Source organism: Miscanthus floridulus, chromosome 17 (genome assembly GCF_019320115.1).
Source record: "Miscanthus floridulus cultivar M001 chromosome 17, ASM1932011v1, whole genome shotgun sequence".
NCBI classification, from domain to species: Eukaryota; Viridiplantae; Streptophyta; class Magnoliopsida; order Poales; family Poaceae; genus Miscanthus; species Miscanthus floridulus.
The window spans coordinates 65,430,639-65,447,356 of record NC_089596.1 but is presented as its reverse complement, the minus strand read 5'-3'; the positions used below and the strand labels follow the sequence as shown (position 1 = coordinate 65,447,356).

The following is a 16,718-nucleotide window of genomic DNA, read 5'->3' as shown; positions in this document are numbered from 1 at the left end:
TTGCTCCAGTTCTTGCCACATGCGTCCCTCCCGGCACTGACTGAGATCACGATCGGATTAATAACAAAACATTGTTTTGTCTACTCCTCCAAGACAAAACAAAATAGTGCTGCTGCTTCAGCTCTAATCCGTTTGGCTCCCGCTCCCGGTCTTAAAAATGCGTGGCTGCATGGACATTCTCGTGGACACGGAAGGGCTCTGATTTTGTTGGGTGTAAAAAAGTTTCAGCAGAGGCAACGTGTCTGTCCCGCGCTCACTACAATTTGCACATCTCGAAATGATGAGGATGATCGTTCCACCTCGTTCAGCTAGTATAGTATGAAGTAGACGAGGCAGGCATGTACGAATACGGTAGCGATACGAATGCAGCAGCAGGCTACTAGGGAGGTCGGGTCAACGCAAGCCGGGAAAAAGGAACAGCATCCGAAAAGGAGCGAGGGGAAACCGCACTGCACTGCACACACAGAGATCGGATGCCCGCTGGGTGCTGGGCGCTGGGCGCCGGTCCCTCGCTTTTCCAGTCGGGCCTTGTTTAGATCCCATCAAAGTTTCAAGTTTTTTCACTTTCTTTCTGTCACATCAATTTTTAGCTGCTTGCATAAAATATTAAATATAGATAAAAAAATAACTAATTACACAGTTTAGTTGGAAATCACGAGATGAATCTTTTGAGCCTAGTTGGTCCACGATTGGCCAATATTTATCAAATAAAACGAAAATGATACTATTCATCAGATTAAAAAAAGTTTCAATCTAAACAAGGCCTCGGAGACTCGGGACTGATGCGATGCCGCCCATCTGTTCCGAGCGCTACGTAGGAGTACGTGCGAGTGGACTTGGCCGGGAAGCACGCACCACCATGACCCGTTTCGTCGACACCTTGCAAAAAGCGCCACCGGCACGACGCGACGATTATCCAGTGGCCGTCGCAAAAATCGGGTACTCGCGGCGCAGTTTTTACCCCGCATACCGTCGCCGTCAGCCGTCCCGCTTCGAAACCACGCATTACTGCCTGCCACCGGCCTGGTCGCCTGGCCGCGCCCCGCTCCCTCCCGCGCCCACGCGCGGAAACAGGGTCCCGCGCCAAACAAAAAAACAGACACCCACCAAAAAAACACGCAGCCGAGACGAGAGGCACATCCCCTCTCTCTCCCTAGTCCGTCCGCGGTCCGCGCTCTGCCGATTCGGATCCCCTTCCTCTCTTCCCCTTCCCTCACTCCCTTCCCCAACCCACCCGGCCGAGGCCGCAGCCGCAGCGGCCCAAGCAAGCACTCCTCGTAGTGGGGAGCCGAGCCAAATGGGGTACCTCTCCTGCCGCGCGGACTCGTCCGTGGCGACGTGCCGCTCCATCACGGCCATCTCGCCGCTCCCAATCTCGCGCCGCTCGGGGTCGGGGGCAGCCGGCGGTTCCTCCAGCCGGCCCGCGCTGCCGCCGGTGCCGGCGGCCATCGAGCGCTTCGACTACGTGGAGCTGGAGGCGGCCACGTCCCACTTCGCGGACGCGGCGCTGCTGGGCCGGGGCAGCCACGGGGCCGTCTACAAGGCCGTGCTCCCCTCGGGCCGCGCCGTCGCCGTCAAGCGCCCCTCCCCGCGCCGCCCCGAGGTGGACAACGAGATCCGCATCCTCTCCTCCGTCCGCGGGCCGCGCCTCGTCAACCTCCTCGGCTTCTCCGACCCCGGCCCCGCCGCCGCGCGCCTGCTCGTCGTCGAGTACATGCCCAACGGCACGCTCTACGACCTGCTCCACTCCAACCCGCGCCCGCCGGGGTGGCCGCGCCGCCTCCGCCTCGCGCTGCAGACGGCCAGGGCGCTGCGCGCGCTCCACGACGCCGACCCGCCCGTCATCCACCGCGACGTCAAGTCCGCCAACGTCCTGCTCGACGCCAACCTCGACGCGCGCCTCGGCGACTTCGGCCTCGCCCTCCGCGTGCCCAAGGCCAATGCCGGTGCTGGCGCCGGCGCTGGCGCGGCTGCCGCCACGCCGGCGGCGCCCGCGGGCACGCTCGGCTACCTCGACCCGGCCTACGTCACGCCCGAGAGCCTCAGCACCAAGACGGACGTCTTCAGCTTCGGGATCCTGCTGCTGGAGATCATCAGCGGCCGCAGGGCCATCGACGTCCAGCATTCGCCGCCGTCCGTCGTCGAGTGGGCCGTCCCGCTCCTGCGTAAAGGCAAGGTGGCCTCGCTGTTCGACCCGCGTGTGGCGCCGCCACGCGACCCGGCCACCCGCAAGGACCTTGCCGCGCTCGCCGCTAGCTGTGTGCGCTCGTGCAGGGAGCGGCGCCCGTCCATGGCCGACATCGTCCAGCGTCTCGTGGTTCTCAGCAAAGCAGTGTCGGCCAAGTTGTGGAACGGCCTCGCCGATGGGCTTGCGGTGGTAGGGAACCCCTGCGCCGTTGTTGATATTCAGAAGACCATCTCGAAGCGAGCTGCTGCCAGCAACAGAGCTGAATCGGAGAGGGAGTCGACTTCAGCATTCGCGTTTGACGACGATGAAAAGGAGGATGCAGATGCAGAGGCCGCCTTGGTGGAGGATCAGGTGCCATTGGTTGGTGCCAAGAAGTCACCCCGGCCACTGAAGAATGGGATAGTCTTATCTGAGGCCGGGGCTCGGGAGAGGAGAAATCTCTTGGACCTGATGGCTCGGATCGATGGTGTTGCCGGCCAAAGATTCGGCATAACCAGAGCAAGAACAGTCCGCGCTACTGGTGAGCTTATTGAAAAGGATGCAGTGTTGCTCCTAAGGAGGAACCAGACGGTAAGAGTTGTTGGATCTGAGGCACTGCCAAAGTCTGAAAGGATTTCTCGTTTTGATGTGAAGATCAAACACAAAGCGGGTGATGAGCAAAATAATGCAGGGAAAATCCAAGATAATGCAAGTGGGATTCAAGAAAGTTCCAAGGAAACATTAGGCAAAACAGGCAAATTGTTAGAGACAACGGAGCCAAACCTGGACAAAGAAGAGAAGATTCAAGAAAAGGAAGAGCAAAACCTTAAAAAAGTGGAAAATGTTCAAGAGAATGAAGGCAAAATCCAATGCACGGCAGAGAAAATCCATGAAAGTCAAGGAGGAACCCGAGACAAAGCAGAAAAGTTCATTTGAAGAGTGAGGGGAGTTAAGTTCATACAATGTTCTTGACGTTGGCTTAATCAACTATCACCTGGCACCTTACCTCGAGCTCATGAGATACAATCTCATTCCCTAGGTTTCATCATGGTAATTGGGATTGTACCAGAAATATTACCTGGTATTGGTGATTGGCTGATATAGCCTTGATTTCGGAACCAAGCGATGTGATCTGCCATTTGGAATGCCAGCAATGACAACAACTCCCCAGCTATTGAATCTTGGTTCTCGGGTGATAGCCAATGCAATGGCTTGCTTGCAATCTCCTAGTAGCTCTGAGATCGAAACAACAAAGCGCTGTAGATCATCAGATTCAATTTAAGGAACTGGTGATCATTTCGCTGCTTCAAACTGAATCAAGTGGAGCTTCAAAATGACCACTAGTTGAAGTAGATTGTTCGTTGTTGTAGTATTCTTTTGTTGATTATTTTTCCTGCCTGCATACAACAAGAAGAACAAGTGTGGAATTGTTCTGTATATATGCAGGCATGGTGGTAGCTGTAGCGGACGTTAACTTGTTAAGGAAAATTATTTTTGCATTTCCACCTTGGGAAGTTACATATAGTGGAGATGTTCTCATGCAGTGACCATGTACTTGTGTTCTAGACTGCTAGTCCAGATATGACTGCTTCATTTTATTTGTGTTGGACAAATCCTGCATAAATTAAGCATATGATGTTTTGCAACTGTTCTATTATGATGTACTTGTTGATTGCATTGGCACTGTTGCTTTGCAAAAATTAGGTGGAACGCTTTGTTACTTCAAAAGGCATTGATGTGTCAAGGTCGCAAGGTGTATCTGCAGTTGCGCAGTCTCATCCTTTTCTTGCATAGATTTCGACAGGGGCATAGGGCGTCAGGAATTGTACATCATTCTCGTGCAGTACTAATTACTTGGGGTGCATTCATTACTTAAGATGTTCATCACATGAACTGTGCGGAGCAACTGAGAGCAAACGCGTAGTATCTCCGTTCGTCTGATTGGATCGCCCAACTGCCTGCTCCGTCCAGTGAGTTTAATGCATTCTTTATTAGTACGGAGTATGTCCCTAAATCTGAAGATTTGAAAGAGAAAAAAGGACAAGTACTCACTAAACGGAAAATTCAGAGAAAAATTATAAAAAAACAGAGGGGTGGTGATTATCGCTCCATATTCATTTGCTGATTAGAGAAAGAGGGAGCGAAAAATCATTGTTGGTTTGAGTTTTGTTGAGAATTCATATATATGCTGCAAATGATGCTGACACGATGAACAGTAATGCAATCATGTGGTATTAGTTTTCCAAGTTTGATTTGTCACTGTACATCAACATCACGTTAGTGGCCAAATTCATGGCGTATTTTGCTGATAAGTGTAGAGGTAGGAATCAAAGTTAGGAGTTTGGTACAGTAGTAGGTGAGACTGAACATGGGATGTAGGATCAGGATCCTGCTTAGAAATGATCCAATTCCCCTCTTGCAATCATACTTGATACTATGCCTCAGAAATAGTTGCCATAGCCCCTGTTTAGTTTCCAAAAAATTTTGCCTCCTACAGTAAAAGAGCATGTTTGGATACATGCATGGAGTACTAAATGTAGACGAAAAAAACTAATTGCACAGTTCTTGGCAAAATCGCGAGACGAATTTTTTAAGCCTAATTAGTCCATGAAAAGCCTTAAGTAACCCACATGTGCTAATGCCCGATTAATTAGTATCATTAGATTCGTCTCGCAGTTTCCTGATGGGTTCTGTAATTTGTTTTTTTATTAGTATTCAAAAACCCCTCCCGACATCATTCCGACACATCCGATGTGACACCTAAAAATTTTCACCTCTCCAACTAAACACACCCATAGTACAAAGCAAACATGATCCGACCTAAGCATCTCCAAGAGTACCCAAAAGCCAAAATCACGGTCCCTACTTTAGCCAAAATCGCTGTCCCTATTTTAGCCCGAGGTGATTAAAGAGGTTCCACACGATGATATGGCAGGGCACGAAAAATAGAATGCTCTTGAAGGAAGTTCTTTTTCTTTTTGCACCCAATATATTATTTTTGCAATCATCCAACACTATAAGTTTTAGCCTTTTTTGGGTACATTTACAGATGCTCTCAAAGGAGCAGTTCGGCAACTATGGTGTTTTGGCAATTGGATTCAGTGACACAAATTAATAGGTATCCCATTATACATATAATGGCCCCGTTCGCTTGTCTTAAATTTAGTTTGTTCGGCTTGTTTTTTCAGCCGGAACAGTGTTTTTCTCTCACAACAATTCAGCCGGAACAGTATTTTTCAGCCAGTTTCAGCCAAAGTTCAGACCAGCGAACGGGGCCAATATAATAATCTTGGTCATTAGCCAAGTCAGCATCAGCAATGCTTCTAGTATGAGCTGTCCGGATCATGCATGAACCCCACAAGCGTCAACGACAATTGTGGGACCAGGCGTTGTATGATTGGAGACGAGCAGAATACCTGAAAGCCACTGATACAATCAATTATTAGTACACCTGAAGAAATAAAAGCGCTTTTTTTTTTGTTATGATAAGACATATTACCCTACATGTTACTCAACTTTTGACCATGGCCATGTTTAGTTCCTCCCAATTCCAGAATTTGACACTATACAAAAAGAAGATTCTCTGTCACATCAAACTTACGGTACATGCATAGAGTACTAAATGTTGACGAAATTAAAAACTAATTGCACAGTTTGGTTGTACTTTGCGAGACGAACGTTTTGAGCCTAATTAGTCAACGATTGAACAATTATCACCAAATAAAAACAAACGGTACTGTACCTACAGTACCGCCTGAAATTTGGCGGCGCCGATTCGGGTCCAGTTTAGTTCCCAAAAATTTTGCAAAATTTTTCACATTCCCCGTCACATTGAATCTTTAGACGCATGCATGAAGTATTAAATATAAATAAAAAATAAAACTAATTACACAGTTTAGACGAAATCCACGAGACGAATCTTTTAAGCCTAATTAGACTATGATTGGATACTATTTACCAAATAACAACGAAAAATGCTACAGGACCCATTTTACCAAAAATTTTGGAACTAAACTGGCCCTCGGTGCGTGAACTAAACACGGCCCATTAGCAGTCTACAGGACCACAGTAAACCACATCTTTTGATAAGACGGGTGTCTGGCTATCACTTCCACATCTGCCTGAAAAAGAGTGGGTAGCTACCATCCCAAAAATAATAAAATACTAGTACTTATAATTATGCTTTTTATATCGCGTTGGGAGCCCAAATTTCTTTAACCACCATGCTTTTTTTATAATAAAAATGTCAGTGTTTAGTTCCTCCCTAAAAGTTTACACCATATCTCATCGAATGTTTGGACACATGCATGAAATATTAAATATAGACTAAAAAAATAACTAATTGCACAGATTGCGACTACTTTGCGAGACGAATCTTTTAAGCCTAATTAGTCCATGATTTGACAATATGGTGCTACAGTGACACAATGTGCTAATGACGGATTAATTATGCTTAATAAATTCGTCTCGCGGTTTACTGACGGATTCTGTAATTTATTTTTTATTAGTATCCGAACACTCCGTGCAACACCCCATGTGACAGCCGATGTGACACCTCAAAACTTTACACCCTGGATTTAAACAATGTCTTATTCCACTTTATGCATTATACTCACTTAGGCGTTGTTTAGTTTCTGGGTGTAAAATTTTGGGGTGTCACATAAAGATGTCGTATGGGGTGTTCGGATACTAACAAAAAAAATAAATTATAGAATCCGTCAGTAAACCGCGAGACGAATTTATTAAGCCTAATTAATCTGTCATTAGCACACGTGTCACTGTAGCACTTTTGAAAGCTCTTGTTTGATTTTGGTGAATTGATGAAACCCTAAGTGCTAACCTAGTTTATCAAAGTGATTATGAGATAGGTAGCACTATTCTAAGTGATGAAGCAACAGTGAAGATCATGATGATGGTGATGCCATGGTGATGATCAAGTGCCAGGACTTGGAAAAAAGAAAGAGAAAAATAAAAAGCTCAAGACAAAGGTGAAATTGATATGAGCTTTTCGGTTTAGTGATCAAGACACTTAGCGAGTGTGATCACATTTAGAATCGATAGCCGTACTATTAAGAGGGGTGATACTCGATCGAAATACGATTATAAAAGTGCCACTAGATGCTCTAACTTATTGTATATGCATTTAGGATCTAGTGGAGTGCTAACACCTTTGAAAATATTTGTGAAAATATGCTAACACAGATGCACGAAGTGTTACATTTGGTGGTTGGCACATTTAATCAAGGATGGTGAAGTTTGGGGTCAAAAGGAGATATTTTGTATTGACCGGACTCTGCCTTGGGCAATGACCGGACTCTGACCTTGCGTTCGGTCAGTGGTGCGCAGTGAAGGCCGCCCTTGGTCCTTTGACCGGACGCTGAGAAGAAATAGGACTGGACGAGCTGAGGGTGCGTCCGGTCAGGTTATGACGTACACTGACGCAAGCATCAGAACAAGCCAGTGAGGACCGGACCCTGAGCCGCGTCCGGTCACCTGTGATCGGACGCGTCTGGTCATGATTTTGCCTCTCTGGAATCTTACTGAAAACGACCGGACCCCAGTGATGGAGCGTCCGATCAATTTAAGCAGTGCGTCCGATCGCAACTTAACACGTGGCGCGAAGCAGACTAGCCGTTAAGATCGGGCACTCAGCATTTGAGGCTGATGACACGTGGCGAGCATCGAGCGACCGAACGCTGGGGTCCTACGTCCGATCAACCTGACCGATGCGTCCGGTCAGCCCGTGTTTCACGGGACAGATGAGCCAAGGCTCTATTTGTGAGGGGCTCTCTATTTAAGTTCCATGGCCGGCTCAAGCTCACTCTCTTGGCCATTTGCATTGACACAACAACCTTATGAGCTTAGCTAAAGCCCTCCTACCCATCTCCATCATTGATTCATCATCTTTGTGAGATTGGGAGAGAATCCAAGTGCAATGCTTAAGTGTTTGCATATAGAGGCACTTGGTGTTCGTGTTTCACTGTGGGATTCGCTTGTTACTCTTGGTGGTTGCCACCACCTAGATGGCTTGGAACAGCGAGGATCGTCGAGCGGAGGTTGATAATTGTCTCCGGCTCTGATCGTGGTGATTGTGAGGGGTTATTGACCTTTTTCGGTGGAGAGACAAAATATACTCTAGTAAATTGCTCGTGGCTTGTGTGATTCTCATCTTGTGTAGGTTGTGCGGCACCCTATTGAGGGTTTGGCGTGTGATGCCAATTAGCGCGTGAACCTCCAAGTGAGTGAATCGCCACAACGAGGACTATCTCGCCGACAAGCAAGTGAACCTCAGTAAAAGAATCATTGTGTCATTATTTGATTACGAGATGGTTGGTTTTTATTGGTATTCATTCTTGTGATTGATTGGTTCATTACTCGACTCGACGGTATAATCATCTTGCTCTCTCTCTTTACATTACCGTAAACTAGTTGTCAAGCTCTTTAGTGTAGCTAATCGTGAGAGCATGTTAGTTTGGTTAGTGTGGCTCTTTAGTTAACCTTTGAGAGCACACTAACTTAGTGTAGTGACATAGTCATTATGTTGATAGAGACTATAGAAACTAGAATTGTGGTAAGTGGCTTGCATTTTTAAGTAGACTAGCGCAACATTCGCTTCGCCTCATATTTGTCTAACCGGTTTGCTAAGTATTGTTGTAGAAATTTTTAATAGGCTATTCACCCCCTCTAGCTATTAGGATCTTTCAACTTTATTGTCAAATCATGGGCTAATTAGGCTTAAAAGATTCGTCTCGCAAAGTAGTCGCAATCTGTGTAATTAGTTATTTTTTAGTCTATATTTAATATTCCATACATATGTCCAAACATTCGATGTGATAAATGTAAACTTTTGAAGAATGAACTAAAAGAGGCCTTGCTCAGCCAATTTGGACGTACATTTAGGCCTCTTATTAGCAGTTATCAAAAAGCTACATGTATGTTGCTAACATTTGTACTCCTTTTCTCGTCAGAGCAGCTGAGTTCTGTATTACCCATCTTGAGCTGAGTCCGTTTAATAAGAACAATTCTAACAGAATTGTATGCGGTGTTAAAACTTCAGGACCTTGGGGAAATTCCCATTGAAGAATTCATACTTAGGTGAGCAGGTAATCTAACGACATTGAATATTTCTTCTACCTATAACTGATCTAACTTTGTAAAATAGTCGATGAAACAGCTCCTTCAATTTACAATGGAATAAGATTGTTAACCATATTGTGGTTTCTACCTGACTGGTCTAGACTCATCCATTGTAAAATTATCAGTTAATAGCTCCCTTTCAACTTCTGATGGAATGGGAGTGCTTGTGTTTTACATCATACAGGAGAGCTAAAATGCTATCAATTCAGAAAGTTGGGACATGTATTTGTGAGAACCCCACCCCCTCTTACCCCAGTACCCATCTGGTCAGGTGTTCCAGTCTTATGTGCTCTGCATAAGTATGCCAATATGATTACACAAAAAAAAATATGTATGCCAATATCAGTATTGTCGCAGGCTTAATTTAATGATACAATGGAGTTTTAGCAAACTATAACAGCAACGTTTATATCTAAATAAATTTATTATGAAAATAGATTCAACGATACTAATTATGTACCATAAATATTAATATTTTTCTTGTATATATATGGTTAAAGTTGAACGTATTTGACTTCTCGAAAACTGAGAATGACAGATAAAAAGAGACGGAGGGAATATGTTTCCAACATGGAAGATACTAACGCCCGGACGTCCGGACAAAAGCGCGTGTCCGGACGCCCGTGCCACCTTCGTCACGCGAGCCCGTGAAGCGCGAAAAGGCCGCCCCTGCCGCTCCTTCCCCCTGGCCCCATCCTCTCTCTCCGCGACCGCGAGTCCGGACGCCCGCGCACCCGCGTGAAACGCTGCACCTGCCGCTCCTTCCCCCTGACCCCCTCCTCTATCTCTGGGCGGCCAGGACACGAGAGCCGCCATGAGGACGAGCATGCCTGGTCCGCAGGATCCTAGGTGCGCCCCGATCGCGGCCCACGGCTCGCCGCGCCCCATCCCCCGACGCCTAGGTTATGCCCCCCCGGACTCTACCTTTGAAACATGAAACATTTGGATGCAACATACGACTGAAGCAGACGAAACATTTGGCACATACAATTGCAACATTTGTGTGAAACATATGCAACATTCAGATAAAACGCTTGCAAATTGCAACATGAAAACACTTATTCCAACATAAGATTAAACACAACTGCAACATTTTGATCATACTCTTGCAACGTAAGTGTGAAACTTGTACAACATCCAGATAAAAAACGCTTGCAATATAAGTCTGAAACAGATGAAACATTTGGAACAAATGCTTGCAACATGCCTCTGAAACACTTACAACATCTCGATCTACTTTTGCAATATCCATACGAAACACCTGCAACATACCTCTAAAACATCTGAAACACTTGAAACATACATTTGCAGCATAGGGGGGGGGGGGGCAGGTCGGGACCGGTTGATTCCAACCTTGGGCGCGAGCACCACCAGCACGAGCCACACTCATGGGTGCCCTTGGCTCGGCCGGGGACCGACCTAAGACGCGCGATAGCACCACGAGCACCAGCAGAGGCGAGCGGCGCGCCCGACGTCGCGGGAGCAAGCAGTGCATGTGGGCGTGCGGCAGGTGGGACTGCGAGAGCAAGGAGCGAGAGGCGCAGGGTTGGCGTGTGCAACGGGCAGGAGTGAGAAGTGAACAACATAGGATGGGGCGCGTGCAGGAAAATGGCGACAGGCAAATACGGAGTTGAGCGGATAGACAACGCGTGCAGATGGACTAGGAAGTGGGTAGATATTTTTGAAAGAGAAATGTGGGAGACATAAAGAGGAGGCAGGTTGCAGCTGAGTTTTGTATTTACCATCTTGAGCTGAGTCCGTTCAATAAGAAAAATTCTAACAGAATTGTATGCGGTGTTAAAACTTCAGGACCTTGTGATGGAAATTCCCACTGAAGAATTCAGACTTAGGTGAGCAGGTAAATCTACCATTTCTAACGACATTGAATATTTCTTCTACCTATAACTGATCTAACTTTGTAAAATAGTCAGTGAAACAGTTCCCTTCAACTTACAATGGAATAAGATCGTTAACCATATTAAGGTTTCTACCTGACTTGTCTATGCTCTTATCGATATGCCATACAATAATACATCAGAGTACAACCGAACCCATCTGCAGAGTACAACCGAACCCATCTGGTCAGGTTCCAGTATTATGTGCTCTGCAAATGTATTCCAACATGCAGTAGTGTCGCAGGCTTAATTTAATGATACAATGGAGTTTTCGTAATAAAACTATAAAAGCAAAAAGATGCGATAGTCTGCAAGTTTACGGGTTACATATTTACTTGTAACAACGAGCACATAGAAGTATCATGCTCAAAAGTTCCGACAAACAGAAAGTTAAAGCCATTAAACATGGCCTAGTCATCATTATTAGGCGAGCACGATCATCAGCTATGCCTATTTGAGATAAGATAAAGCTTCAGATGTCTAGGCTAACGGAACTATGAGATTCCCACATTCTGCATTCCAAAACAGACCAGGATCTCTCTGAAACACTCCTTAGAGAAACAGGAAGAGCGCTGGCTAAGTATGTGGATCAGGCAGCTGAGCAAAGAATTTAGGCAAGATCGCTTCATTTACCACCACACCATGCTTGTTGTAGTAAACATCATTAGCCATACTTTCTAAGTCCACCACATCCTCCACAGACATCATGATGTACTCATTGAGGTTATTGGTGGTTCCATCTGAAACAAGCATGAAGGAAGCACAGAAGAGTGAGCCATCTTCTATCGTGGATGAGTATCAAATTCAGATACAAGCAAGAAAACAGAACTTCTTGCATTGAAATGTACTGTACACTTGAGGGTTCAATATAAATCCATCATGTTAGTATCAAATTGGATGGAACTCTATGCATAATTTCAGCTTAGCTTTTATACAGTTCAGATAACCAGGGGGCTAAGATGGTGCAAGGAGTTCATTTTTCAAAATAACAAAAAATAGAGAGTGCAATTAATTTGGAACAAAAAAGATGACTATGACATATAGTTCACTACCTTCAGCCACAATTGGTTCATATTTTGGGGGTAACTGAATCCAGTTCCCCTCAGGATCCTTCATATGGCTTCTATCTGAGGCAAACGATCGAAGAAACACAGGAGCATGAATCACACGGAAGAGTCTGCAAACAATATATGGGAGAGAACTATAGTAAGTTGTACCAGGAAAACAAAACACAATCATCTTTCAGGCACAGATACAGCCCCATAAACAGTCCCACTCCCCAATTTAGGTGTACAGAGACACAATGGTTGGTTTGCCTTGCAGAGGAAGATGAGTAGCCTCTAGCCACATTGTCCACATCTAAGTATTAACTATGCTGCCCACTTTCAACCAAGAATCAAGAAAAACGAGATCTTCCCATAAGAAAAAAGAAAACACAACCCATGCTGTAGAAAGCCTCTTTCCACCTATATGGTCATGCATGATATTGCAATCTTGCATGCACACTACGATATGACCCCCAAAATACGAACCAATACAATTAATATAATTCTAAACATGAATAGAAGCTAAAAGGCAAGTTTTATAGGACAGCGATTAGACCTTGCTATGTTGTATGGTGCAGAATGTTGGCCTACGAAAAGACGACATGTTCAACAGATAAGTGTCGCGGAAATGCGTATGATGCGTTGGATTTGCGGTCATACAAGAAGGGATTGAGTTCGGAACGATGATATATGTGATAGATTAGGGGTAGCACCAATTGAAGAAAAGTTTGTCCAACACCGGTTGAGATGGTTTGGACATGTCCAACGTTGACCTCCAAAGGCACCGGTGCGTAGTGGAATCCTAAGTCAGGATAGTAACGTGAAGAGAGGTAGAGGAAGACCGAAATTGACTTGGGTAGAGGCAATAAAAGGAGACTTGAAAGGATGGAATATACTCAAAGACTTAGCCTTAGATAGGAGTGCTTGGAAAACAGCTATTCACATGCCTGAACCTTGATTGCTTCTGCTGGGTTTCAACTCTAGCCTACCCCAACTTGTTTGGGACTTAAAAGGCTTTGTTGTTGTTGGATAGATCTATTTATTGCTGAGTTCTTAAATGCTGCAACAAAAACCATCTGATTCCTAAATTCCAAAGTTTCAAACAAAGTTTGTCAAAGCAGATTGCAAAATTTATAACAGGCACATCTGCAAGGAGAAGGCTTCCCATTTACTTGCTACATCATAAACTGTATTACAAAACAAATAAACAATTATACTGGTAACAACAAAAGTAACAACATTTACCTTGCATATCTGGAATTGCCGAATGATAGTGGTTGAATCGCATCAGAAACATATTGGATGAATGGGGAAGGGAAAGGAAGATCGGAGTCCAGATCCCAAACAAAATCAAGAACTTCTCCTTTGCTTCGCCTAGACTTCCATATGCACATCAAGAAGTACCGTGAAACACTACATGGTAAAAAATGCACTGCTTTTATGTCAGCAGTACATACTAAATTAAAGAAAAATACCACAGCAATTTAGTTAGCTTTACCTGGATGCAGATCACATGATAATCCCAGCAAATAAATCCATCGTCAGAATGGCCTGCTTTCTGATGCCAGAGAGGAACCTGATGGCAAAAAAATGTATCATGTCAGATATGAATGGAAGGGAAATTTCCAACTAAAGGAAAATAAGATCTCCGACAATAGAAAAATATGCAATAAATCACCTTCTTTTCCTCGTTTGATATGAAAACAACATAAAGATCAGTGCCCGCGGGATCAGTCACTCCAGTTCTCATAAGCTCCTTACATAACATGTAAACATTTTCTTCACTATACATGGAGGAAATGAAATTCATCTGTTAATGGCAAATATAAACAGCGATGATATTTTGTATTCTTTGAAAGCAGGAGGGATTTGCGTATAATTTGTGGATGTATTGCACTGAGCCCTCGGGCGATGTAAGAAAGATGTCTCCACGATACACATGGCATTATAGGATTACACTGTATCCATAACTAACAGATATACTCTAACATCCCTGCAGTAATAGCAGGAACATTGCAGACGGTAAGACTAGAGAAGAAGCGAAGACTAACATGCCCCTGCAGTCGTTGCGACGTCGCAATGTAGATGCTGAGATGAAGTAGAAACCAGCAAGTAGCTCATGGTGATGATAGCCCTTTTTGTCACCAAAGTAGCCAAGGTTGAGGTGGACGTGGTCGAAGCCATGGAGGGAAGCAAGTCCAAAGCATTAACAGAAGCACATGACTACACAGTCACTAACGTTCTGTCAACAACCGCAGCATATCAAAGAGATGGCCAGATGGCGAAGGTAGACCAGGCTACTCGGATGTATCAACGAGCACTCACATGTCATCCGTCAGCGACAAAGTCCCGGATGGCGGCAATAGGCTTGAGTCGAATCGAGACCAATGTGACGAGGAGGGCCAGCAGTATGGGTGGCACCGGCATGGATAGGTGGCAACCGTGAAGATGGCTTGACCATGAGCAGTGTCATTGCTGCCTGGGAAGGCACACAATGACAACATTGTCATTGGGAGATTCGACGAACAAATGTTGAGGGATCAGTAGACAAGGTGACGCAATCCCAATCTCTGATCACAAAAACGAAAAAACCACAGCAACAGATCAGATATTGGCCATGGGCCTGGGGCAGCGCGATGGTCCGACGTCCACTCGCGAGGGTCCAACGTCCACTCTGATGATCGGTGCGGTGACCCGGCGTCCCCAACGGCAGCAGATCGACACCCCTAACAGCAGCACCTCGCGTCCCCAAGGGCCTCCTCTGTAACCATGTGCTGGCGCTCAAGGGCAGCAGCAGTGTCACCGAGGAGGGAGGGGAGGTTTATCAGGTGCGGCTAGGGAGGGGGCAACGGTTCTCAACGACGGTGACTCGAATGGGGCGGTGCGGAGGATCGACGACGAGGAGTAGCTCAGCAGCCCATTGATGCCCACGGCGGCAGTGGCCAGGGGCGGTGGGTAGTGGAGGCCAAACTGGGCCTCTGCACACCCCCCCCCCCCCCCCCCCTTGTTTGACAAACAAGTTGGGGTAGGCTAGAGTTGAAACCCAACAGAAGCAATCAAGGTTCAGGCACGTGAATAACTGTCTTCCAAGCACTCCTATCTAAGGCTAAGTCTTTGGATATATTCCATCCTTTCAAGTCTCCTTTTATTGCCTCTACCCAAGTCAACTTCGGTCTTCCTCTGCCTCTCTTCACGTTACTATTTTGACTTAGGATTCTACTACGCACCGGTGCATCTGGAGGTCTCCGTTGCACATGTCCAAACCATCTCAACCGGTGTTGGACAAGCTTTTCTTCAATTGGTGCTACCCCTAATCTCTCACGCATATCATCGTTCCGAACTCGATCCCTTCTTGTATGACCGCAAATCCAACGCAACATACGCATTTCCGCGACACTTAGCTGTTGAATATGTCGTCTTTTCGTAGGCCAACATTCTGCACCATACAACATAGCAGGTCTAATCGCTGTCCTTTAAAACTTGCCTTTTAGCTTCTGTGGTACCCTTTTATCACATAGGACACCAGACGCTTGCCGCCACTTCATCCACCCTGCTTTGATTCTATGGCTAACATCTTCATTAATATCCCCGTCCCTCTGTAGCATTGATCCTAAATATCGAAAGGTATCCTTCCTAGGCACTACTTGACCTTCTAAACTAACATCTTCCTCTTCCCGAGTAGTAGTGCCGAAGTCACATCTCATATACTCAGTTTTAGTTCTACTGAGTCTAAAACCTTTGGACTCCAAAGTCTCCCGCCATAACTCCAGTTTCTGATTCACTCCTGTCCGGCTTTCATCAACTAGCACTACATCGTCCGCGAAAAGCATACACCAAGGGATGTCCCCTTGTATGTCCCTTGTGACCTCATCCATCACTAAAGCAAACAAATAAGGGCTCAAAGCTGACCCTTGATGTAGTCCTATCCTAATTGGAAAGTCATCCGTGTCTCCATCGCTTGTTCGAACTCTAGTCACAACATTGCTGTACATGTCCTTAATGAGCCCGACGTACTTCGTTGTGACTTTATGTTTGTCCAAAGCCCACCACATAACATTCCTTGGTATTTTATCATAAGCCTTCTCCAAGTCAATAAAAACCATATGTAGGTCCTTCTTCTTCTCCCTATACCGCTCCATAACTTGTCTTATTAAGAAAATGGCTTCCATGGTTGACCTTCCGGGCATGAAACCAAATTGGTTCATAGAGACCCGCGTTATTGCTCTTAAGCGATGCTCGATAACTCTCTCCCATAGCTTCATAGTATGGCTCATCAACTTAATTCCCCGGTAATTTGTACAACTTTGAATATCCCCTTTATTCTTGTAGATCGGTACCAATATACTTCTCCTCCACTCATCAGGCATCTTGTTCGATCGAAAAATATGGTTGAACAGCTTGGTTAACCATACTACAGCTATGTCCCCGAGGCATCTCCACACCTCGATTGGGATACCATCCGGTCCCATCGCC

The 16,718-nt window shown here is 45.7% G+C and overlaps 2 protein-coding genes across 2 annotated transcripts; one reads left to right on the top strand and one right to left on the bottom strand.

Annotated features, from left to right (window-relative positions):
• Positions 1–1,139: 1,139 nt before the first annotated feature.
• On the top strand, positions 1,140–3,742 carry LOC136518051 (serine/threonine-protein kinase-like protein At3g51990). The gene has a single exon (XM_066511703.1). The coding sequence runs from the start codon at positions 1,298–1,300 to the stop codon at positions 3,101–3,103; it is 1,806 nt and encodes a 601-aa protein (XP_066367800.1). The 5' UTR covers positions 1,140–1,297; the 3' UTR covers positions 3,104–3,742.
• Positions 3,743–11,268: 7,526 nt separating this feature from the next.
• LOC136515716 (protein N-terminal glutamine amidohydrolase-like) lies at positions 11,269–14,448 on the bottom strand (the record flags this gene model as incomplete). Its single annotated transcript, XM_066509234.1, has 6 exons — positions 11,269–11,939; positions 12,252–12,376; positions 13,491–13,624; positions 13,744–13,821; positions 13,924–14,029; positions 14,297–14,448. Coding segments are annotated over 6 exons (759 nt in total), but the record flags the coding sequence as incomplete, so codon positions are not given.
• Between the last annotated feature and the right edge of the window lie 2,270 nt (positions 14,449–16,718).